The sequence below is a fragment of the Podarcis tiliguerta genome (assembly GCF_965153285.1).
Source record: "Podarcis tiliguerta genome assembly, chromosome: 4".
Lineage (NCBI taxonomy): Eukaryota > Metazoa > Chordata > Lepidosauria > Squamata > Lacertidae > Podarcis > Podarcis tiliguerta.
In genome coordinates this window covers 52,841,273-52,867,304 of record NC_139537.1, presented here as the reverse complement: position 1 = coordinate 52,867,304, position 26,032 = coordinate 52,841,273, and the positions used below count along the sequence as shown (strand labels likewise).

The 26,032-nt window shown below is 41.7% G+C and overlaps 1 protein-coding gene across 2 annotated transcripts in view; it reads right to left on the bottom strand.

The window, feature by feature from the left end:
- PCP4 (Purkinje cell protein 4) overlaps window positions 1-25,530 on the bottom strand; it is a 61,812-nt gene extending 36,282 nt beyond the window's left edge. The window contains exons 1-2 of one of the 2 annotated variants that reach the window (XM_083438800.1): window positions 25,335-25,530; window positions 14,005-14,048 (exon numbers count right to left, since the gene is read on the bottom strand). In XM_083438800.1, coding sequence (XP_083294926.1) covers window positions 14,005-14,048; window positions 25,335-25,377 — 87 coding nt within the window. In that variant the 5' untranslated portion in view covers window positions 25,378-25,530. Of the gene's footprint in view, window positions 1-12,132; window positions 12,287-14,004; window positions 14,049-25,334 lie in introns of those variants that run through there. The other variant, XM_083438801.1, reaches the window with a different exon arrangement.
- Window positions 25,531-26,032: the final 502 nt, after the last annotated feature.

The window sequence follows — 26,032 nt, the reverse complement described above, 5'->3', positions numbered from 1 at the left end:
TCATCCATCCCTATGCACACTTCCATTGCTGCATCTGGTACAAGCTGTGCTTCTTTCAGCCTAAACCACAGAGATTGTTTTAAAAATTATCCACTTACTTTGAAGTGGCCATATTGGGTAATACAAAGATGTCATCCTTAATTTATTTTTACATTTAATTCAATTACAATTAACTATTTTTGGAGCCCTCTGATAAACCAGGACAAACGAGTTACATTTGCAAGGCTTTGAGATCAACTTCTATAAATGGTAACCTTTAAAATAGTTAGGGGTAAATGGCTAATTTTCCTTTTTTTGTGGGCATTTGCTGAGGGTAGTTTATTCCTGCACAACCTTGCAAAACAAAAAACAGAAAAACCCTCTAGTTAGCTTCAAAATCAAGATATATTTTCCCCCAAAGGTGGATTTTTACACTAAAATCAAATGTGAGCTGCATGAGTCACACCAACTCTACACGCTTTAATATACATTGTACTAGCATATCTTGAACTAGACATATTCTTTGGCAGATATTTCTTCAAGGATATTGTAATCAGAAATATTTCTGGTGTGGGAATTAACACGATGTTTGAAATTCATTTTGAAAGCAGCAGCAAAGAATGTAAAATTCTGTTACTGTGAAGCCTTTAAAACAGTAATCCTTTGATTCTCTTCCTCCCTGGTGGAGTGTGGTTTTGATTTTTAAACATTTATCTACACATGTAACCTTTACCAAACATGAGTAATTCCATGTGCTTCAATGGGATAGCAGTATTAGTAATGCTTGCATTATCAGAGCCTTGGTTTTATGTACATTTCTGTAAATAGCATATTCATCTGTATCAAAGTGTGGCTAGCTTCTCCTTTCCTTCTCCACAAAGCTGATGGCTGATTAAGCTTACCCATTTTTAATAAGGGAAGGTGTAGTTTCTATCCTAAATGAAGTGGGAAAGAAAAACAAGACAAATGCTCTAAAGGGACTTATAACACTGTTTGATCTAAACAGGGAATGGCCAGATTTTAAAAAACTATTCCCAGTCCTCTTCCTTTATTCTGTTAACTTGAGCCCTGTTCATGTGGGGTTTTTGCACATAGGGAACTCACACAAAGCCATTGGCCCTGCCCTCAATGCCACATGGCCATGCTGCTGGCGCCACACCCAGTGTCATGTGATCAATCTAGCCTTGGCTTCCCATGTCCACACTGCAAGTGCAGATGTCATGTAGCGGTTCTTCAGATGTCCATGACATACAATATCAGGTGTGTGGATGTGTGGAGGTTGGGGACAGGAGCAATGCCTTAAACCATGATATACACCTCCCCTCCATAAGGTAAGTGAGTTGAAGGCAAGAGGAGTACTTATACTGCATCAGGAAAAGCCAAGTATGGATCATTATATGCTACTTATAACTGGCAAGGTTCTTTGTAGTTTCTCTTGTTTGGCTTTGGTAGGTAGATCCACTCTGTTCACAAGATACAGGCAGGCAGCGGATAAGAAATGCTTATGCAAAACCATGCTGGAGCTATCAAAGGAAAGCAGCTGGTGCAGATGGCATGCCTCAGGAGTTTGGGGGGTGGGAGGTGGGGAAGGGATGGTACTTGGAAGGAAAGAAAGTTTTCAACAACAGGGGAGATTTGAACTTGCCTGAAAACAGAGAGGAAAGAGAGAGATTACAAGAAAATTTAATTTTACAGGAAGCACATCCAGCTGTAATTTTGTTAAAGGCTGCCTCCAAGGGACAGCACAATTATTAATGGCCAAAGCTTGCCCCGACAAATCGCTTCATATTTGAACATATTGATCCCACCATTATTAAAACAGACTTTATCTGCTCTGAAGACTGAAATATGATTACCTGACGCAGCAGCCTCCCCCGACTTAGTGGTCTCCAAATGCTGTTGGGCTCCAGCAAACATCAGCCGCAGCCACTGTGATGGGAATTGTAGTCTAACAATATATGGAGGGAACCAGGTTGTGGGAGGCTGCCTTGCAGAGCTCCTTCTATAAGGAATATTTTTGTTGCTTTGCATTTGTGCCACGATCTAAAACAGTTTTATCTCATGATTTTCCCTGAGTACTAGGAGTTTCCAAAGAAATTGCTTTCGGAAGATTACATTTGGAAGCAGCAATGTGACTCGTTCAGCCACATCGATGGGCATTAGCTTTGAAAAGTCATAACTTTACACCATTTCGTTTCTTCATAAGCCCTCAGGATCTGCCATCCAAGACACACAGAAATTCTAAGTGGAAGAAGCTGAAAAGCTGGCCACATGCCACGTCTGTTACTGCCTGACTGCCAGTGCAGCCAAAGGAACATCTTATTTGCCTCAGGACTTCAGCAAGCTACACTGAGCTCTGATGGATTATTGCCATCCATCAGATACTTTAGGAAAGCAAGCGCATGTCAGCCATGTTCCCTTTCCCTTTGGCAATGCTTCATGCGCAAAAGGCTGCTGAAGGAGATGGTGTACAACAAGCACGGCTGGCCCTTATGGCACCAGAAAAATCCTTATGTAAGGGAACTCCACAGAGAAGGATTGCAGCTGGCTTTCAACCTGCCTTGTGCTAATGTGTAGAGATAAAAGGGGCTGTAATTTCCCAGAGAATTTGGCTTGTTTTGTCCAATCTTGGGAGTACTGAGAACCTTTATATACAGCTGTGCCAGAATGAGACACAGAGGTACCTCGGGTTAAGTACTTAATTCGTTCCGGAGGTCCGTTCTTAACCTGAAGCTGTTCTTAACCTGAAGCACCACTTTAGCTAATGGGGCCTCCTGCTGCCGCCGCACTGCCGGAGCACGATTTCTGTTCTCATCCTGAAGCAAAGTTCTTAACCTGAAGCACTATTTCAGGGTTAGCAGAATCTGTAACCTGAAGCGTATACAACCTGAAGTGTATGTAACCTGAGGTCTTGCACTATCTCCCTGTCCTTGTCTATGGACCAGTATTTAAAGTTGCCAACTGTTGTGCGCATGTGCAAATATTGCAAAAGTGAGGCAACAGAAGCAGGTGAGAACTGTACCTCTGTGAGGGGTAACTCATAATTCTTTGAGGGAAAGAATGCACTGTCCCTTGCATCTCCAAGTAGGTCTGGTAAGGATTCTTTTCTGAAACCTTGGCAAGCCAGTGTCACTGTAGACTCTTTCATACACACTGCACTTGCTTGCTGACTGGTCAAATTAAAGCTATTTTACTTTTGCACCTCTTTAGTCATCTGCATGTGCACACCACAGCCAGTGGCAAAGCTACCTGCTCCGGCACCAGGAGTAGCGTACATCCAGGGGCGTGGCTGGTGCGCGTCCCAGGGGGTGTGGCCTGCTGCCCACAGGGGCGTGGTGCACGTGGGGGGTGCACGGCAAGCAGCACGCATCCCAGGGCATGCGTGACGAGCTACGAGCATCCTGGAGGTGGGGGCAGGGGCGGCTGTGATGTCACCCCCCATGGCACCCGGGGCAGACTGCCCCCACCTTCATCCGGCAGTGACCACAGGTGCTGGAATGAAGTTATATGGTTTTAGCAGAAATGTTATAAAGAATTAAGCAAAAACTGATTGTTAATGGGCCAAAGTGGAAAATTTAAAGTTAGATTGTGTTAAGATAAATTATAAAACAAAAAATTGAGAAAGATGGAAAGGATTTGCTGAAACAGCTAATTGAACTAGAATACAAAAAAGGGAGGTGTGAGGAGGTCGATGAAACAAGTAAATGAAAGGTAAAGATATGGAAATATTGGATGTGTTTTTAAATGTTTTTGTTTTTCTTGTTGTTTTGATGTATTGTTCTTTTGTTTTTCTTTTTATTTTCGATGTATTGTTTGTTAATTTTTTTATTTTTTTATTTTTTTTTCTTCTGTAACTATTAAACTTTTAATAAATATTATTTTTTAGAAAAAGAGAAAATAGCACCCAGAGGAAGCAAGGACCGTTTTCTAAACTACTTTTCACTATCCAGAAGAAAGTCTTCTGAGCATGCTCCATGTTTGCATTCCCCATTTGAACTCTTGAGAATTCCACAGTTGTTTTTATTCTTCCTTATTTAAACTACGCTTCCCAGACCTCTCAGCAACAATGCAAGTTCTAAGCATACTCATAAGACCTTTTTTTTTTTGCCAAACACAGGGAGAGTAGTCTGCTTTTGCAAGCACCTCCCTGGTGCTGTATTCCCCTCACCCCAAGTCTTGGTAAGCTTATGAAAGTGGGAGAGAAAGGAAAGTATAAAACGAAAGAACAGGTGACAGTGCAGCATCTTCGCAGGGTGGGTCTTTCTGAGAATTACGGAACTCTTGGAAGAAGCCCAGTTTTTCTGAGACTCCACAATATGCACTTTACAGAAAGCAATTCCATATTTGAAAGACTGTCAGCAAACAGTACTCTAGTTGAAGAACTCTTCCATTTGAACATTTGTCTAGTCCAAGTCCAATTCAAAGATAAGTAGCAGCATTGTACCTGGCGTTGCTCAGGAATTCCAATAAACCAAAAAAATCAGTGTTGTTTTGAAAACCAATGGTTAAAATCAGTGAATTTTAATTCAGAATTTTGATTCGAAATGGCATCCAATTGTATCCAGACATAATCGAAACCTGATCCTTGATCTCAGGAACCATTGTGCAAAATTTGGCTATGATATCTTAGGAGATCCAAATACATAGCAAACAAGTTTCCAAAATATATAGTAGAAGAATAATTAGAATAGTCCGGAGATTTCCCATCAACAATAAGTATCTAACTAAGCAGGAGCAAAGGTCATCTGTTCACAGTCTTCCCGATTATGGTGTGATGTATTGTATATCCATTTAAATTATAGCTATATTTCTAAATTTGCATCTAAGTATATGTTAGTATATACAAATGTTATGCAAATCTGGATCTTTTTTGATGGTATGTACATGGCCACTATACTTATCCAAGAAAGGCTCAGAAAGATCTCACCCTGTTCCTAACTGAGATGGATGGGTTTCATCCATCAAAACCCAAAATAACTTCCTTAGGCATTTGCCGGCAAGTAGCGAGAGTCTTCATCCTGCCTATGGCAGCAGTTTCACATGTCTGTATGACTAAGGGCAGCAGGAATACCAACCCGGAATTCAGTAAGAGCGGAGCAAAGGAGATCTCAGCTGAACAATAAGGTCCAAGGTTAATGGATACTTTCCAGGTAAGTGTATGTGTGTGCACGCAATGAATTCTTTCTGCGGTTATTTTTATGTACCTTGTGACAATGATAAGGGAGTTATCAGCACAGGAGAATCACTCCCTTTCCCCAAACAGGTGTGCACCTCTTACATGCTTATTGAGCACATAAACCAATTGAATGGTTTAGAACAACAGGGGGCAGTATAGTGGTGACCTTTGTGCAAATGTCCCCTTGAAATTCTCCACCCTATTTCTGAGCAGAGAAACTGAGAGGAAGGGACTTTAATGAATTTCTTGGGTGGGGTGTCTTCTAAAAAAAATGGGAGGACAGCAACTCACCGTTGGCAGTGGCAATAGCAATAGCACAACTGCATTTCCCCCTCAACCCACAAGGTAGTGTTTTGTTTTTGCTGCTGCTCCAGAGACAATGATAGAGAATTTAGGAGAAAATCCTGCAAAGTGCCTTCTTTGTGGGGGGCAGGGGGGAGCTGCGATGAGAAAGTAAAAAATGTGAGCAATTTTCTCAGAATTTACCATGTGGCATCGAATCTAATGCACACCTCAGTTTTCAGAGCGTTGAAACAAAAAAAAGTATTTGCTGGCGAATGTAAATGTGCCATCGAATCTAATGCAAACCTCAATTTTCACAATGCAATTTGGCATTAAAGGTAAAGGGACCCCTGAACATAGGTCCAGTCACGGACGACTCTGGGGTTGCAGCGCTCATCTCGCTTTATTGGCTAAGGGAGCTGCCGTACAGCTTCCAGGTCATGTGGCCAGCATAACTAAGCCGCTTCTGGCAAACCAGAGCACTGCACGGAAACACCGTTTACCTTCCCGCTGGAGCGGTACCTATTTATCTACTTGCACTTTGATGTGCTTTCGAACTGCTAGGTTGGCAGGAGCAGGGACCAAGCAACAGGAGATTCGAACTGCCGACCATCTGATTGGCAAGTCTTAGGCTCTGTGGTTTAACCCACAGCGCCACCCACGTCCCAGAATTTGGCATTAGATTCAAGTAAATATGGTACTTTCTGGCTTAGTTGTACCAGAGACAAAACTGGTGTTCATACAACACTCCTCACACATTCAGTGAACATGTGAGGTGGGAAGGGAAACCCTGTGTCCTGGCCAGGCCTTACCCACCTTGATGCAACTTTTGATGTGCCCTGGGTGGCCAAACATTCAGCATTAGTAAGAAAGGGGTCCTATGTACAGCAGATTCTTCTGTATGTGTATAGCATTCCTCTACCTGACTGGGAATTTAAGCTAATCACAGTTGTTCAGATATACAAGTTAGTTAAAGAGGTACAGAGTTGCAATAATGCCAAATATGTAGCTGCTGGAGAGAGCACGATCAGATGTCACAGCGGTACAAGAAGGGCATGCCCAGGAAATGTGTTCTCACTGCCCTCTCACATATTCATTGAACACAAAAAGGGGTGCTATGGGTGCTCCTGAGGAATATTCAGATGTCGTTTGAAACAGAGGAGGCCAATACACTTCATTAAATGGTTCTGGGTATTTGAATGGCATTATTCTCCATTCTAACACTTAAAAACTTTGTGGTGGTGTTGCGCATGAAAATGATCTCATTTTCTAAGTTTGGTGAGAATATTATTTTGATAGTGAATCTTTTGCCATGAGTCATTTATTAACAGTTATAATGACCAGGCAATGAAAAAAACTGAATGTTTTATTTCAAATTTACGGAGTATAACTAGCTGAGCAAGCGAGAATAAGCTCACCTGCTTTACATTCCATTTATAGGCTTGCTTGTTTGTGAGGAAATAACTGGATTGAGTAATCAAATATCTCATTGAAATTTGGTAAACACAATCAGGACACGATTCTACATTTTAGGTTCAAGTGCAAATTCACCTGCCCTCCCAATACCTATTTTCAGAGAAAAGGAAATTACAAATTGTATCACACTGAAAATGTGTTTGCACGGATCTACCTCAATTAAGGTTAGTGTACAGAATACTGTGCTTAACATCTACTCTCATTTTCAAGGAGAGGGGAAAAGCCACAAAGCACCCTGCAAGGTGAGATCTCCTGTGGACACCGAGCTATCTGAATATAAGTTCCTATGTATGCCCACCATAATTTTCCATTTAAAATTGGAATGCTAGCTTGACCCCTGCACCTCTTTTTAAAGGGAGTGGGAAAGATGCAAAATACATTGTAGTGGGATTACCTGGGACATCTCCGAGCATTGTGTTTTTGCTAGTAAAGATCTTCAGTAAATAAGATGGAATGTGCTGTAGTCACTCATGCAATTAGGGGATGGAAATGTGTATATAGTTATCTTTAAAAGCACATTCCATCAGTCTCACCAGCCCAGAGCTGAAGAGCAGCGAATCCTTACTCTGTCCTGAAGGGGAGCGTGGGCAAAGTGACACATTTAAGACATCATTTGCCCTCTCTCTTTCAAATGACAGGGCACCACCCATCTAATAAAGGGATGTCAGCTCAAATTATTAAGTGATCTGTCTTTGCCTTCCTTCCCCCCACACCCACCTTTTGCCAGCTGAGGAATTCGTTCCTCATCAAGTTGCATAAATATCTTGCTCTCTCCTCAATCTAGCTGTACATCCTTTGTTGTAAAGAGCTGGGCAGTTTTGGGGTGAAAGAGGGACCATCTCTTAGAGTGATTTCCTCCGGTATTTCAGTCCCCATAATCCCTTCTGGGACTGGTGCATCATACAATTGAATGGGCAGCTTATTTAATTTTAAGACACATAGGTTACTTTTGTTTTGTATTTAAGGGGTGGTGGTTGCTATATGTTGCCACTAGATCCCAGACATCCATCTCCATCTATCTATCTATCTATCTATCTATCTATCTATCTATCTATCTATCCATCCATCCATCCTAGGTAACTGGGGCTGCTCACATTATTTATTGTTTATTAAATTGATTGGACTTGTCACAGGCAACTCACAGTATGTTTACAAAAAAATGTGGACACCAAAGGGGAAGGGGCAGTGTGTTTGAAGGTGTGTGATGTTGGGGTCAACAGTGGCTTCCCATTCCATTGTGCCAGTGGTTTCCCTATACATTAGCACTGTATGAAAAGGGCTTGCGTCTCATTGGTTACCACAAGAAGATGCCCCACATTTTAACTGCATTATACTCACATATATTTATATTAATACAAAGCCTGAAATTAATACTTTTGCCCTAACTTTTCCCAAATAAAACTTAGGGCAATGTGCATTGTCTCCCACAATTTATGCACATAGCACTGTAAGGTAGGAACTTAGGCACATCGGAAGAGCCCTACTGGATTTGGCCAAGGACCCAACTAGTCGAGGACCCAGTTCCTACAGTGGCCAATCACATGTCTCTGGCAAACCTGCAAGCTAGGTTAATGCGAGAGTTAAGCTGTGCCCAGAGGCTGCCTCCACGCAAAAATTAAATATATGGAGAGGAAGCAGGACTGACCCCACCATCACGCTCAAGACTGAAAGGGATGCCTACCTGCCTACATGTCTATACACAAAGCTGAGCTACGTGATTTGGAACCCTGAATGTGCAAAATTCCAGATCATGACTTTCAAGACTTCAAATGGAAGTCTGGGGGTGGGCCAGTGGGGGGAGGAGGAGGAGGCAACATCAAGAGAGACAGCAGACACAGTCTGTTCCTTCTCCATTCCTTTAACGTGCAACTTCTGAAGGCTTTCATGTCTGGCTCAAGGTCACCCACTGAGTTTCACTGCTGAGCAGGGAGCTGAATCCGGGTCTTCCCAGTCTGTGTCCAATATTACCACCCTTATACCCTACTGACTCTCACAATGTGTCAAGAAGGAGATAAAAGGAAGCATGATTTATCTTTCATTCCTCATAAGAGAATACATGGGATTTAAGTTTTCAGAGATAGATGATAGATAGGTGATAGTTAGATAGATAGATAGATAGATAGATAGATAGATAGATAGATAGAGATAGATAGATAGATAGATAGATGATAGATAGATAGATAGATAGATAGATAGATAGATAGATAGATAGATGATAGATAGATAGAGATAGATAGATGATAGAGATAGATAGATGATAGATGATAGATAGATAGATAGATAGATAGATAGATAGATAGATGATAGATAGATAGATAGATAGATAGATGATAGATAGATAGAGATAGATAGATGATAGAGATAGATAGATGATAGATGATAGATAGATAGATAGATAGATAGATAGATAGATAGATGATAGATAGATGATAGATAGATAGATAGATAGATAGATGATAGATATTCAAGTTTCTCACAAGTATTATTCAGAAGAACAAAGTCTCTGCGGCTTCCTGGTCACTCAACATCTCACTCAGGTCCTAGAAAGCCCTGGTGCTTCTCGTGTTTAATCGTATGCTATCAGAACATGACGTTTCAAGAGAAAAAGAAGAAAGCTCCACCAATTAACTGAAATTGGGCAAAAGAGACGGATGATAAGATCAAACTAATGAATACGCTATGCTGTTTGTTTTTCCACAGCCATAAAAGGGTAACAAAGCTGATGCCCATCTGGAAGCAGGAAAATGAGAAAAATCAAATGGAATTAAGTAAATCTAGTTGGAGGCTCAGCGTTTCTGAATGGTCGAGAGCATCCGAAATCCAAATGTTTAGCTTACTTGGGAGTCTAACTGTTCTTAGTACAAAAACAACCACATCCTCTGGGCCATTCTCTGCTAGCTGCATACCCAAGGCTATTTTGGGACATTGTTTTCATTGCCATATTTGACCCGCTCTTTTCCGTTACATTATGTCAGGTTTCAGCCAGATAATAAGATGAAGGGGGGGGGGGGAACCAAATCAGAAGACAGTTCACTGAATGATCAGATTATTCTATCAGGAGCCCTGGCCAAAATCTGTAGATGTAAAACGCTAGATAAAGTGATTGCCTTTCTGCTAGCATTTAGCATGACTTCATTTAAAATAATAATAATGCAACTTCCCTTGTTTTGGGATTGTTTTTCATCTTGAAAGCAGGGGGAAACTGTCCAGAGATTTGTTTTTATACTTCGTTTAAGGCAGTTGAAAAAAGTTTACAGGCTTTCCTCATTTTCTGCATCACAGGAACAATGTAAGCATGCATGATAGAATGTAGATTTATTACTTGTTGAAGGACTGTAAATTAATGATCCAATAATACTAGACAGCTCTGGCAGAGTTTGGAGCACTTTAAATTAGCCTCCAATGTGGCTTTCTCTGGGAGTCCAACTTTCAATAATAGCTACTCGACACTGATTTGGGAACGTATGATTAATAATGTGAGTTTTTTATTTTTGGTACAGGCTTATTCCTATTTTTGGTACATGGTAAGCACTGAATTGGAGAGAAGGGAGATTTCCTCTGAGAGGAACTGAATGTGAACTGTAGCAGTGTGAATGACGATTGTATGAATAGGTAGTGACAAAGGAATGGAGCTAAATCTGATCCAAGAGAATAAAGCTATGCACAACAGCAATTAGGTTTAATCTTTTGTTTAAAAAAAAAATCAGGAAAACCTTTGGAAAAGTTCTGCATAAGAATGGGGCCACATCAGATAAGCTGGTTCATTTAAGGTATGTGACAAAGGGACACTTAATGCAATTTGCATGCTAAAACGTTGACCTTTTCCAGTTTATTTATTCAGCTGTGAGCATCAAGTAGGAAAGTGAATAAGCTCTGGAAGAATGAGTGTGTTAGCCATGTATTCAATACACATGGTCAAAACATCATAGGAGGAGGAATCCTCCTGGTTCTTGGGCAATGCATTTCTCCTGAAATGCAAGACTTGCTGCTATCTTGTAAAAGCTCTTAAAAGGAAAACACACCTCTTTGGATGGATGGAGAGGTAATCCACATTGAAAGAACAACAATTTCCTTATTCTCCCCACAAACACACATAGACACACCCTTCTGGTTGACTCCATCCCATTGATTTTATCCTTTATCCTAGGCACTATTAATAAACTTAACAAATACAGAATATTACACAATAGCCTTCCTAAAAGAGATTCTTAACTTTGTGCAAGTGTCAACTCTACCCTACTTGAATTGGGTAGAATTCTGACTCTTCTGCCAGAAATAGAATTCTCCTTTATAATGAGAAAGTGCATCCAAAAATACTATTGCTCTATTAGTGGAGCTGTCATGTCATTTGGAAAAATGCATTATACATCTAGAAACTGGAAACAATTTCACTGGAACAGATACATGCATACTGACTTAATTTACCTTTTTGTTACATACGCTCTCTCTCTCTCTCTCTCACACACACACACACACACACGCAAAGTTCCTTTTTATGCACCACACCACCTGCATTTTTACTTATGTATACAAAAATATGTTCAGCTAAAGCAGCTACTTGAGAGAGAGCAATGAGAAGCAAAGCGATTCCCCCCCCCAAAAAAAGTCAGCTTTGCACTTTGATGTCTAAACTTTAGCATACATCAGCTTGCTTTTGAAGGATGCAAAACATATACGGAAATCAATCTCTTTGCTTCAAGAAGATACAATGCCCTCCTACATTCATTCCTAATGAAAATGAGAAACAAGGCTACCTATTTGGGATTTTAGCAAACTGTGCAAAGCCGATGCTTCAAACGCCAGCAAACTCTTTCGAGAGTAACGAAAGGCTGTTGCATTTCTTTTAAGTCTGTCTCAGTGCAACCCCCATGCATGACTTAGGCAGAAGTAAGTCCCACTGAGTTCAATGGGGCTTACTGCCAGGTAACTGGATATAGGATTGCAGCCTCTGTGAGGATTACCTGATTGTTCTAAAACAGGTCAGTTCACTGTTTGCTAATGATGTCTTACATCTCCCTAGGAAACCTTAATCTAGCCGTTGTTAAACTCTCTGATGGATGCCAGCCTTTTTGAAACTTAAAACATTCTACAGTTTGAATCCTCTTTTTTCTATTTAGCCTTCTGTCTGATTCAAAAGAATCTGCATCGTTCTCTTCTATTCATCCTCCTGTTCTCTTCTACCTGCTACCCTCCGTATTAAAAGCATTTTGTCCACTCACCTCACTCATGATTGTTTGGAAATGACAGTTCACAGATTTTCCACTTCCTCAGAACAAGGCTACTGTTCCAAGCTCTTCACACACTGTTTCTAGCTTTTCTCTTAAAAGGGGCTGCCCAGTGGCATCATGGCTCTACTAAACCAATAAGAAGCATTCACCTGCTCAACCAGCTTTCAGCAGGCATTTGAGGACACGAGGAGCCACCTAATGGTGAGAATGGGTAAAGGCAGAGAAGTTCTACTTGGAAAAGCCATGTTTATAAAGAAAGAAAAAAGGTAAAGGTACCCCTGACTGTTAGGTCCAGTCACAGACGACTCTGGGGTTGCGGCGCTCATCTTGCTCTATAGGCCAAGGAAGCCGGCGTTTGTCCGCAGACAGCTTCCGGGTCATGTGGCCAGCATGACTAAGCTGCTTCTGGCGAACCAGAGCAGCGCATGGAAACGCCATTTACCTTCCCGCTGGAGCGGTACCTATTTATCTACTTGCACTTTGACGTACTTTCGAACTGCTAGGTGGGCAGGAGCTGGGACTGAACAACGGGAGCTCACCCCGTCGTGGGGATTCAAACTGCCAATCTTCTGATCAGCAAGTCCTAGGCTCAGTGGTTTAGACCACAGTGCCACCCCTTCAAAGTTCTTCTTGGAAAAGCCATGTTTATAAAGAGAAAAAGAAAAGGTTGCCACAAAAGGCAAGGGAAAAAAGAGGGGTGGGTGAATGCGCTGCGTGACGGAGCTCTTCTTCCTGATGGTGACACAAATAAAAATAATAACAAGCCTAAAGGTCATGGCAGCGAATGAGCATCCAGGTCACCAACCAAAAATCACTCCCCTTTTCTTAGTAGAACCTTCAATGCCTTTAACCCCTGCAGAAATCCTTCAGGTGATACTCTCCTCTCACCCCTGCACTTTACACTGAAATGACTTCTGCTGTAGCTTGTCTGCAGCTACATTACAGGGGGAGGCAGCCTTGCTGCACTGTTCTTTTTTTAAAAGAGAAGTCTGGTAAGAGTGCACACTCCAGAGCAGTAAAAAGGGGACCAGACACCTTTCAAAGCACAAAATCAACTAAAAAGATGAGATTGGTTAACATGTAAGGAACTTGCAGCCAAACACAGGGATGTGATATCTTCAGACAGCTTTCAGGACCTACCACTGCACTGCCTGCCCTAGCCTTAAAACCCCAGCCATGTTTTTTATTTTTAAATTTATGTCTAGATTTATATATATTACCACTCATCATCAAAAGATCTCAGGACAGCTCGCGAGATAAAAAGACAAGCTAAAAGCACAAATAAATAGTTAAACCAGAAGCAACAAAACAATAGGCACCCACAAACACCTTTAAAAGGCTGCAGAATATTAATCAGCAAAAGGTCTGGTTGAAGAGGCATGTTTTTGCCTGGCACCTAAAGATATGTAACGAAGGCGCCAGACAAACCTTCCTAGAGAGAACATTCCACAAACAGGGAGCCCCTGCAAAAAAGGCCCTGTTCTCATGTTGCCACCATCCAGACCTCTCATGGAGAAAGGTCTCAGATGATAAATGGAGAGTCCGGGTTGGATCATGTGGGGAGAGGCAGACCTGAGAGTCTCTGGTCCTACAATACAGAGGCATAGTGCATAAAGCCCAAATTGCACGTGTTGCCTTTGTGCATTCACCTGCTCATGCCCCTTGGCAGGCATCAATGTTCCATGAATGGACACTGGGGTTGGGGCTAGTGCAGTGATGCCAGGGTGGGGCCAAGAGGGGGTCACACAAAAGAACTTACGGAGTCTTGGTCTTGCCTTTCCCCACCATGATTCAGGTGGGCTGTCTGCCTTGGGTTTCTTCCAAGTGCTGCTTGTATTGTTACTAGTTTATAAGGTTTCTTACCTGGCCTTCACCTAAGGTCCCAGGGCGGCTTACGGCTGCAGAATCTACAATAATAAAAATAAAAGAAAATCAATACAACTGCAGCACACAGAAAATGGCTCCAATGCCACATCCATGCATTTAAATCTCTATTAGACCACATGGAGAGTCGTGAACAATCCCGCACACTGTACCCAGCTAAGGGTGCTGACATCACAGAGCTACAATTCCCATCACCCTTAGCAAACTACAGTTCCCAGGTCTCTCCCTGGCTGTTAAAGTGGTCACATGTATGGTGTGGATGTGACCCATGTGGAATAGAGGAGTATAAAGAGGTGGGTCCCAGAAAACAAATAGCACAGTGACCCACCTCCAGCCCTCACAAGAGATGTGGGCAACTGCAGGAGTGAGGAGGAGTGGGCTGGGAAAACCTTCATCCCATGAACTTCCTTCCATTCCCCTAAATCTCAGGTGTCATGTCTGTCCTGAGCCCATTTCTATGCTTTCCATACTCTTCCCCTCTTCACCACTTTGCCCTCTGGTTTGCCACCCTATCCAAAATCACTCTATAGCACTGCTACCAGAACAAGGACATTTTGCACTCCAGAGCTTCACTATCTTCCTGGCAAGGTCCTATAATGAGAAACAGATGTTTCGCTGAGAGAGCAGTTTAGAGCTTCAGCATCATGGAGGTAATTGGACATGGCCACTATTGACTTGGGTCAAAGTGAAAATGATTTAATAGCTGGAACGGATATCTCTCCCTGCCCCCCGCCCCCCCCCCCGATCACTCTGAACACTCTTTAAATTAAAACCAACCTAATTTGTGAATCTTAGCATGATGTACTGAGAGCTAAATGTGTGTTCAATCTTTGAGTAATTATGAACTTTTTAAAGAACGTTATCTCATCATTGTGTATGAACAAAATTGACAAGGCTCCTCTCTCTATCAGAAGGAGTGCTTACTTTTACACACACACACATGCCATGCTCATTCTTGGCCCTCTAACTGCCCAGTTTGTGCCTGGTTAGTTGCACTTCTTAGTTGCGCACTGCACTGAATGAACGCCAGTTGCTAGGAATCAGAAATGGGAGGAGCCCTGCTGCACTCAGGTCATCCTGCTCATGAGCTTCCCATCAGCACCTAGCTGGCCCCTATGAGAACAAGGCTCTTATGACGTGAAAACCTGGGTAGATATGAGAATCCCACCCAAATTTAGAGTCATGTTTGGAGCTATGGATTGAGTAGAAACTAGTTCCCTAATGCCCATTCCATCAATTGCAACAGGATAGCACTATCCTGTCATCATCATAGCTACTAGTTAAAAACAGGGGCAGATGTTTCATTGATCCAAACAAGCAAATGCCATTTGAAATCAGAGCTTACCAGCTGAGGCCCTAGCTGGGCTCATGTGTTTGAGACTGTTGTGTAGTTGTTGGCCAGCATGCAATACTTATCCAACCCCCTTTCACTGATGTTTTGCAGAAAGTGAGGAGAACGTTTTCTAGGAATTGTTAAAAAATTCAGTGGTAATGCTTTGTGTTCTTCCACCTGTACAGCCAGTTGCCCTAGTTACCAGAAACAGCCAAGGAAAGTTCTGAAATGAGCCCATAATAGCTTTGTGGGGCATTAGCTTATTATTGATAGGAAGGATAATATCTTAGGGCCTGCCGGGGCTTGAAGAGAGTGCTAGTCTTTTTTAATCCAGACTGTTTTCAATAGTATGTTGAGGTCAATTGGGTCCCTAGTTCCTACAGAGAAAAAAATAATGAGATTTGCAGGTTGACATTCTCTTGGCACACATGTATGCTTGTAACCACAGATTATCACTCTCCATAACTGTGATACCAAATGCAATGAGGATAAAATACTCAACACATTTGCTAGAGCAAGGATAGGCAATGGAGTTCCTCCAGATATTGGGCTCCAGCTCCCATCAGCCCTAGCAAGCACAGTGAATGGTCAGGGGTGATGGGAATTGTACTCCAACAATAGGGGCAGTCACTCAGTCACTCTTATTCTATAGCAGGTGTGGGGAACCTTTGGCCCTCCAGATATTGCTAAACCACAACTTCCATCAGCCCCATAAAGCATTGTCAATGACAACATCTGGAAGGCCAAAAGTCCCATAGAGGATGTACTAGAGGGTGTTGTTGGCATCTGCCTAACTCTAACTCAAGATAAAATGCAGTGTGCCTCTGGGGGTGAAGTCAAACCACCAGATTAGCAGCACTGAAGTGACCTCCCCGAGGCACAAGCCTGAGCAGTGTGTGTGTGGAGGTCCTGGGCTGCCCAGATGACAAGACCCTACTCTCAGCCTTGCTGATGCTGTCCAAATGAAAACACTTGGCACTGGCTAGGCTGCAGTGGTTGCTAGGAGGAGGCATACTAGATGCCGTCCAACCATTTTGGGGACTCCAGTCCAGATTTGTGTAGGGTTTACTCCTTATCCTTTTCTTCTCCCAAAGATATTCTGCAAGGCAGTGGAGGTTTAGGATCAGAGTTTTCCTTCTCCTGGATGGACTACCTTCCCAGGTTGACAAGCCCCATCTGCCCCTCACTTCCCTCTACAGCATATGCAGAAACCGCCTTCTTGACCCATGGACCCACTATTAGTCTCATCCACTCAATTCTCCAGCTCCTGTCTTTGAATGCAGGGGAATGCCAGGATAAGCCTTCTTAAATATTCTAGGGACTTACTTCCAAGTAAACAGTTTGCACTGTTAGGGAAGAATTCAACATTGTGCTTTTACTATTGTTCCATCCATGTAAGCATTTCTACCTTCCAGACAAGAACTATCTCCCTTCTCCTCCCCCACAGGCTGTTCTGAGGGTTCTCCAGAGCCACAGAAGCCAAATTGGGGGACATGAGGGGGGGAGCTTCATTGCACTAATGGGACTCAAAACAGAGGCTTTGTTTTGCTGCAGAAATCTAACAAGTGTTGCTTTCTCCATCACTGCATCTCCTCTGTAAAAGAGAAGGGCACAATATTAAACCAACTGGACCAGATAATGTCTCAGTACCTTAGACCAGCCTTTCTCAACCTTGGGTCCCCAGATGTTTTTGGCCTACAACTCCCATCATCCCTAGCTAGAAAGGCCAGAGTTCAGGGATGGCGGGAGTTGTAGTCCAACAACATCTGGGGACCCAAGGTTGAGAAACACTGCCTTAGACTGTCCATGTTTACAAAGTAAGAAATTGTGTAACTCCAGTGAGGCTTATTTCCATTAAGTATTGTTACACATGCCTCAGTTTGCTGAGTTGTGAGAACTTAGAGCCACAGTGTGCACCCAAGTTCTGCTTCCTTGGAATGAGGTCTGTTGACGCTTGTGGTGTTTTTGTCATATATAGTTTTATTTACATTGCTAAACTCCAAGAAATGTCCCATATTCACATATGGTTAGAATTGTGCTGTTTTTAATTATTCAGTCTTTTCTCCCTTGCTGTCCCTTATCCCTGGAAGGGACTCATTTCATTTTTCATTTTTATAGTGCCTTTTTGTATTACTGCACTACTCATTGTGGTTTACCATCCAGAGAAATGTCAAAAAACACAACCAAAATCACATTTGTTTCCCTACAGCAATTCAAAATCTAATTAAAAACAAAGTAAGAAATTCAAGAGTGCGTTTCACATACTACAAGATAATTACACCCCCCTCAATTACAAGAAATTAAGAATTAGAAACAACCAAAACATCAACATCTATTTAAAAGACACGATACACAAATTACCAGATGCAAAAAGAACAACTGAGAGGTAGATCACAGTGGAATAGCCATGCCACTCAAAACCATTCGCATTCTGAGAACATGGCACCATTCATTCCATGGATACCAGGCCAAGATGATGTTGAGTTAGCATTGTAGATATTGGGGCCAGAGCATCCGTTTCCCCAGGCTCTTTCCCCAGGCACTCCACCACAGAGGTAAAAGGTAAAAGTAAAGGACCCCTGGACAGTTAAGTCCAGTCAAAGTTGGCTATGGGGTGTGGTGCTCATCTCACTTCAGGCTGAGGGAGCCAGCGTTTGTCCACAGACAGCTTTCTGGGTCATGTGATAACATGACTAAACTGCTTTTGGCCGTGACGGAAACCAGAGTGCACAGAAACGCCATTTACCTTCCTGCCTCAGCAGTACCTATTTTATCTATTTGCACTGGTATGCTTTCGAACTGCTAGATTGGCAGTAGCTGGAACAAAGCAATGGGAGCACATGCCGTTAGGCAGATTCGAACCCTGACCTTCCGATTGGCAAGCCTAAGAGGCTCAGTGGTTTAGACCAAACGCCACCTGCCACATAGAACACCTGCATGATACCCCATATTTCTCTTCCTCCAAATCTGCCTTCAAAACCACCTAATTGTGAAGCCTTTGACATAAAACTTTAGTTAGTCATCCACTGTGCTTCCTCTCTCTTTGTCAAATTCTAGACTGTAATATTTTTCTTTTACTCTTCAAAGTCTCATTCATGTTGACAGTGCTACATAGTGATGTATATATATAGAGAGAGAGAGATGATATAGATATATAGATATATATATATTTCTACAAATTAGTTAAGGAGGGAAAATATTACTTTTAGAAGAATAACACTACTGTTAAGCAGGTTTACAAATTGCCCACAAATTTTATGTAAGACTGTAATAAAAACATATACTTCTGGATTGTTAAAGATGTTGTGCAGACTGATTAACTCTCCTGAATGACAATGTTAAATTAGACAGTCATTTAAATGTTAATTCCAACTCTCCCGTAGATATAAAGGCAATTAAATTGTACACAAGTCAGTAAGTAGTCTATAATTGGAAGTTGACAGAGTATAAATTAAAGCATTATTGGAAATGGAAAAGCGCATTAATTGAATTGATGATATGAAAACTGAGTCAAATAGTATCCTGTTTGGTTCAGGGCCAGTTTCCTTGACCATTTAAGAGAGGTGTCATGTGGTGCAGTTCTTGCTGGGCTATACCACTTCAAACGGAACTGTGAATATTAAAAACACCTGCTTATACAAAATCAGTAATACGTTAGGAAATGTCTGGAGCACACCCATCCCCCATCAGGGCACATGATTGGTAGTTCAGTTCATTATTGGCAAAGCACTTGATTACATCAAGAATCACATGCACCACTCCTGCTAAATAGGTAGCTAGGCATTTCCTAAACACACACACACACACACACACACAGAGAGAGAGAGAGAGAGAGAGAGAGAGAGGCCTTAGGAAATACCCTCCATGACTGTAATTCTTTTAAGCAAAACTAGATACAAAGATGCATGCTGTATTTATTAAGAGAACAAGCAGCGTGCCCAAATTGCTTCTGCAAATTTAAGTTTTCCCAGGTACAATGGTTTTTTCATGATGCATGAAATCTGGACAGAAAATAAGCTAATCAAAGTGACCGCATTTTTTGTGCAAATTATATGTGCAGAGAGGAAATAATTGAATGGTCTGCTATTGCATTTTCCTGCCCAGTCATAAAAACTAGCTCAGTCTTAAACATAATTCTAAATTGAGGGGAGGGGAGAAAAAAAATATGAAAATTTCAGAGAGAGTGAGAGGGATTTGAGAAAATTAGACTCCAGGAAAAGGAGGAGGATGGGATGGGATGGGGGTTAGCATAGATATATTTTTCAAAAACAGCCTTAATTATACTGTGTATGTTGTAATTACAGGCTTTAATTTGTTCCTTGAAAGTAAGGGATTTAGCAAAGTAATTGGGCAGCCACATTTATCTGTTAATTTGCTTGAGTAAAATTTAATGATTCAGAAATAAAAATACAGTTTCGGGAGCAGAAACGGCTTAAATGCAAACTCCACTTGGCCACTCTGCCTCTTACTTGCAAATAAGATCCACTAAATTCAATTGGGCTTACACACAGACAAACATGCATAGGAATACAGTCTCAGAAATATTTCCTATGTAAGTCTGACAATGGAATCATTTACAGTGGTACCTCGTGTTACAAATGCCTCAGGTTACAAATGCTTCAGGTTACAAACTCCGCTAACCTGGAAGAGTTACCCCGAGTTGAGAACTTTGCCCCAGGATGAGAATGGAAATTGTGTGCTGGCAGTGCAGCGGCAGCAAGAAGCCCCATTAGCAAAAGCACGCCTCTAGTTAAGAACAGTTTCAGGTTAAGAACGGACGAATTAAGTTTGTAACTAGATGTACCACTGTATATATCTACTCAGAGGTTCCTCTGAATTCCATGGGGCTTAGTACTAGGTATGTGTATAGTAGCAGTGGGGAACGCCAAAAAGCAATAGGCTAAATGCACGTCATACATTTAAAGCACATGACTTCCCCCAAAGAATCCTGGGAACTGTGGTTTGTTAAGGGTGCTGAGAATTGTAGCTCTGAGAGGGGTCAACTACAGTTCCCAGAATCTTTGGGGAAGTGTACTTTAAATGTATGCTCTGTACACAGCCACATTTCCTCGCAGGAAGCCTTCTGATGGGCACATGGCAGTGGTGGGCAAGGCCAGAGGCAAGAGTGGATGGAACAACAGGTATACCTCTTACCTTTCTACCTAGGCTATATTCCAGCTATACAAAAGTGAGAGCTATCTATGCATACATGCCTCTTTCCAGTCTGCATCCAAGCAAGCCAGAGTCTATATCACACTTCAAGGGCACATTTGAGCCAGGGAAATACACTCAAGAAGAGCATGGGCAGGACTGGAAAGAGAGGTGTGTGACCTGAGGAGATTCCTGAGGGCCAGATAGAAACTGGTATTTTTGGATTAAAAAAAGAAAAGAACTATCATATAGAATTGGGGGAAGGTGAGACTCACTCTGAAACTCAAGTCTCCAGGTTGACATAGCGATTTGCCTCTCCTGCGTGCACACACACCTTCAACCCTGACTTGGTATGAACACCAGGGCTGCAGATTCAGTATGGATCGTGTTGTGCATCCCTTGGGTTGATGGAACATGTTTGATGGCTCTTTGGATTGTGGCCACAGACCAGGGTTCGCTGCTTTGCAACGTCCTTTTGGTGTAGTAGTGCTTCCTGCAGAAAACTCCTTGTCAGGAAAAAAATCCGTGGCACTTACCCATGGCAGCTAACTTTTTAATTAAAAGGTAATGAGACATATTAATTATCAGTTAACCATTTTCAATCTCCATGCCGACAAGGGAATTAACAGCTTCAGGGAAATCCTCCGCCATTATTTCTTTAAACTCTGAAAGGCTGAAGCTTAAAAGTACACCCTTTCCCCCAGCTCTCCCTGACTGACACTAGGAAAAGTCAAGGCAGAGAAGAAACTCTTTTCTCTCATATATATATATATATATATATATATATATATATATATATGGTGTTATTCTGTATTTCTAAAGCAAAGTATCCTGTAAACAAGTATAAATATGCATGCATATAAAAAAAGCATGCATATTTTAAGGCCTTAGAAAAATATGAGCCCTCCTTAGATTATATTTAAGGAGGACTAGAACCTTGTGGAAAGTGAGAACTGGACCATAAAGAAGGCTGATGCTTTTGAATTATGGTGCTGGAGGAGACTTTTGAGAGTCCCATGGACTGCAAGAAGATCAAATGTATCCATTCTGAAGGAAATCAGCCCTGAGTGTTCACTGGAAGGACAGATAGTGAAGCTGAGGCTCCAGTACTTTGGCTACCTCATGAGAAGACTCGACTCCCTGGAAAAGACCCTGATGTTGGAAAAGATGGAGGGCACAAGGAGAAGGTGACGACAGAGGACGAGATGGTTGGACAGTGTTCTCAAAGCTACCAGCATGAGTTTGACCAAACTGCAGGAGGCAGTGGAAGACTGGAGTGCCTGGCATTCTCTGGTCCATGGAGTCACGAAGAGTCGGACACGACTAAACGACTAAACAACAACAAGAACCTTGTGATTGCCCTCTGTTGAGCAAATAGTAATAGGAAAGCTGCCTCTTACTGAGTCAGACTCTTGGTCCATCTAGCTCAGTATTGTCTACATTGACTGGCAGTGGCTTCTCTGGGGTTTCAGGCAAGACTCTCTCTCCCAACCCAACCTGGAAATGCCATGGGTTGAACCTAGGACCTTCTGCATACAAGACATATACCTTGCCCCAGCGCTATGGAGCTTCCCTGTGTCAGCATGTATGGAACTAAGGAGAAGGGGCTTGAATTGGAAGATGAGAATAAGGTATACTGGAAGCAAAGGATACAACTAAGGTTATCCAATTAAAATCTACAGAACTACTGTCAGGGGGTCCCTCCCATTTAGTCTGGATTTACCATTTTCATGGAAAATCCAATATGTCAAAAAAAGAAAAACCTGTGGAAATGTTAAATCTGGATGAAATTTAGGGGGGTGAGAGTGGTGTTTTGATGGAGGTGATGCTGTGCAGATGCTGCAATAAATTGGCATGCATGAGTTACTCAAGCTCCACAATAAACTGCCGTGTGGAAGCACCCCAGGACTGGCAATAGATCCCTGCTGCTTTAATATTATGTGCCATCCCTGGCAAAAAGATGAGGCCAGCTCCACATTCTTCTCCACTTCCATCCCACACAACATCTGTTGCCCTCAGTACATCGCAGCAAGGCTTCCTCTGATATAGTACCCAGGCTATGGTTCCCAGAATTACTGCTGCAGTACATGTTATATTCAGTAATGTTATATACTAACATTTATTTCAAAGTCCGTATTTGACCTTAAGAAACAAGCAAAAAAACCAAAAAAAACTCCACATGACTGGGGGTGGGAGGCTGTAACAAACAAGTAAGGGCTCTCAGTTGAGAGACACCCCTTTAATAATCAACCACTTCTGTGTTCTTCCTAACTTTGAAACCAGATATTTAAGAGTAGCAGGATCTCCTGTTTTATATAGTTTGAATAGGAATGCACATTGTATGACTCAACCTTCCCCAACCTGGTGCCCCCTAGATGTTTTGGAGTACAGTTTCCATCAGGTTTAACTAGCATGCCATGCTGCCTGGGGCTGATGGGAGTTGTGGTCCAAAATATATGGAGGGCACCTGGTTGGGGAACACTGGTTTGACTAATAATTAGGGCTATGGGCGTGCTATACATTATTATATTTGGATTTGGATCACGAATTATAATGTTTACTCTGTGTATGTATATGTGTCTGTTTATTTCAATGGACATCTTCCAAGCATCCAAAGGTCAGCGAAATTTAATCTCAGGCTCTCTTGAATATTTACTGTCTTGCCCCTTTATATTTAAAGTTTCAAGAGTTCAATCTTTAATGATGTTATGTAATAGTGTGTAGATGACATCACCTGATAATCAATATGAGTGTTGAGTAACATACTGTTAACTCACAGAAGACTAGCAACTTGTTTACTTCTTTGCTGCCAGAGCAACCTGCTGTGAAAAATGGGAACCACCTGTATTATTTTACTCTTTCTCGGTGTGCTTCAGAGATATAGCATAACATAGTTATGCAGAATACTACCACAGGAGAAATGTGATTCTGGGCAGTACACTTTGAGGGTATCACACACATGATTTTCAACAACCCACCTGCTGCTTTTGGCAATGACTCCTTGTGCAATGGCTTCAAAGGAGGTCGCTGCTCTGGCCACATATTCCTTTTTTCATGTGAATTTGTTTTTCCCCTCCTTTATATAATAGGGTGGGGGTCCCTCCACCTCCAGGAGCTATGATTCCCAAACATTGCCTACGGGAAGAGAAATGTTTCATTGCCTATTGGTGTTTTTCTTTTCCTTTACCTGAATCACTGCTGGATCCATTTATTGGGTTTAAGTTTAAGCAGCCTGTTCAGAAGAAACATGACTCAGAGAAAAGCATGAAATTTGGACTGTTCAGGGAAATGCTCTGTCTGGGGGCCTGAAAACAGCATTTTTCATCAAAAACTATCACAAGGAAATCCAACAACATAATTAAATGACATTGTCTATAAAACAATAAAGGAGATTAAATGTCAAAATCCACAGAATAGATTTCCATGATCAAATATTCTCTATTTGGGAGCGTGTCCTTCTCTATCTTCGTAAAATGCTGTTCTACTAGGCTGGAAATGCCAGTTGTAACCTAGGGGGGAGGCCTTGGTGGTTAAGGTCATGAAACTGAAAGAATGATAACCAATTTTATGACTTTAAATTATAGATTATACCAACTGACCTTTCAGTCAGCTCTTGGAACCCACATAAAATTTAACAGCTAGCGGGGGGGGGGGGATATTAGAAAACAAAGAAACTCTAGCAGCTTCCAGCCATTTGAGAAGTGTCTTTGTGAGGCAACAGGCAACATCACAAAAACAAACTGAAGTGAAAGAGCCGTTGTTCTGGGCCCAGGAAACTGTATGTTTCTTTCCATCACAGAAGAAGACAAGTCTGCATATAACTTGCATATCCTTCATGTAATATGAAAATTTCTGTGCTTTTTTACATGTAGGGCAGAGAGCACAAAAGGAAACCAGTGGCCAACACACATAAAATGTCTGACAGGCAGCATGGCAACAGGTGAAGGTTTTCTCGCAATTGTCTTTCCATACTAGAAAAAGTTTAACCTGATGTACTGCTTTGAGATTTCCCCCCTTAAAAGTATAAATCAGTATAGAATTTTATTATTATTATTATTATTATTATTATTATTATTATTACCACATAGCTGTTTAGGTACAAGCACCCCACTTTCCAGTGCCAACCCTAGACCATGCAAAGAATTCAGGTTTTGAGTATTGTAAAGCCATTTTGTAACAGTAAGCCTTTGACCTTTCAGTTTACCTTAGACTGGCAATTCTACATTCAGTCCAAGACCAGATGTGGTGTTTCGGGTATTTCAGATGGGGTGTGGGTGTGCAAGACAAAGAGCGATCTGAGCAGATCCACATATGCAAAATAGGTTAGTGTCTATATGTTTCTTGACACAAGCACCAATGAAAGAAGAGTGGCAGATGAAAATGATGGACTTTGCAGAACTGGTGAAGCTGACAGGAAAAATCCAGAACCAGCATGATCAAGTATTCCAAAAAGACTGGACTAAAATTATATGATATTTGAAAGAGCATTGTAAGCAATTAACATCACTAGTAGGGTTGTCTGAAGACTTGAAATAAGAAACTTTCTCCTTTTTTATATTTTACTTTTGAGGAATTTTGTAATGAGTTTAATTAGAATTGGAAAACGTACAAATTCCTTTAATATAAAGGTTAATTTTGAAAGCCATGAGGCAGGAGGGAAGGAAGTCAATAGGCTCTAAAGAGCCAGAGAGGCAAAGTGAATAATAATGATGTGATTATATATTGTCAAATGGAAGATTATATATATATATATATATATATATATATATATATATATATATATATGCTTCTTGACACTCTAAAAGATTCATGATACAGGACTTACCCTTGGCGATGCCTTGCTGCTTCTGTTGCTTGTCTTTGTCCATTTCAGTAAGATACTAATGGTCACTTTGTCCAAACCCTGTAAGGCTCACATCAGTGAAAAAAAGAGTGGCCACACTGCTTCTGCTCCCTCTATGTGGGAGAAGTCATGTTGCCCCCTGCTGCTGCCACCTTCTTCAACAAGAGACTGGTCCATTGTGTTGACATACTGATGCTGCCCTCCTGAAGTAGAGAGTAGGCCATTGTGACCTCGTGTTGATGCTGCCTATTGAAAGGAAAGCTGGCCATCTCCCACAGCTGTTATCAAGCTACTATAGGTCTTTCCTCCTTCAACTTATTTGGCAAGACCAAATTCAGAACAGGTGTGGTATTTCAGATGGCAGGGATAGGGTGGAAGATTTAAGATTAACAGCAGCCAAGGCTCAGTTGGCCATGCTTGGATAAATTCAAGAAGCAAACGTAGCGTTCTAAGAGCATATTTTGTGGTGGTTATTGATTTGTACCTCATAATATCTACAGTAGTGCTATCAGCTCAGGTCAAACAGCCACCCTTTTTCTCTTTTGGGGGTAGAGGGTTGGCAAAATAGACTTGAGCCTTTAATATGACTATTCTCATATCAAGTGTTTCTACCAACAAGAACATCCCCATCCCTCAAATCCCCTCTAGGTGGGAAAGCTGTTAATCACCACTTCTCCCAC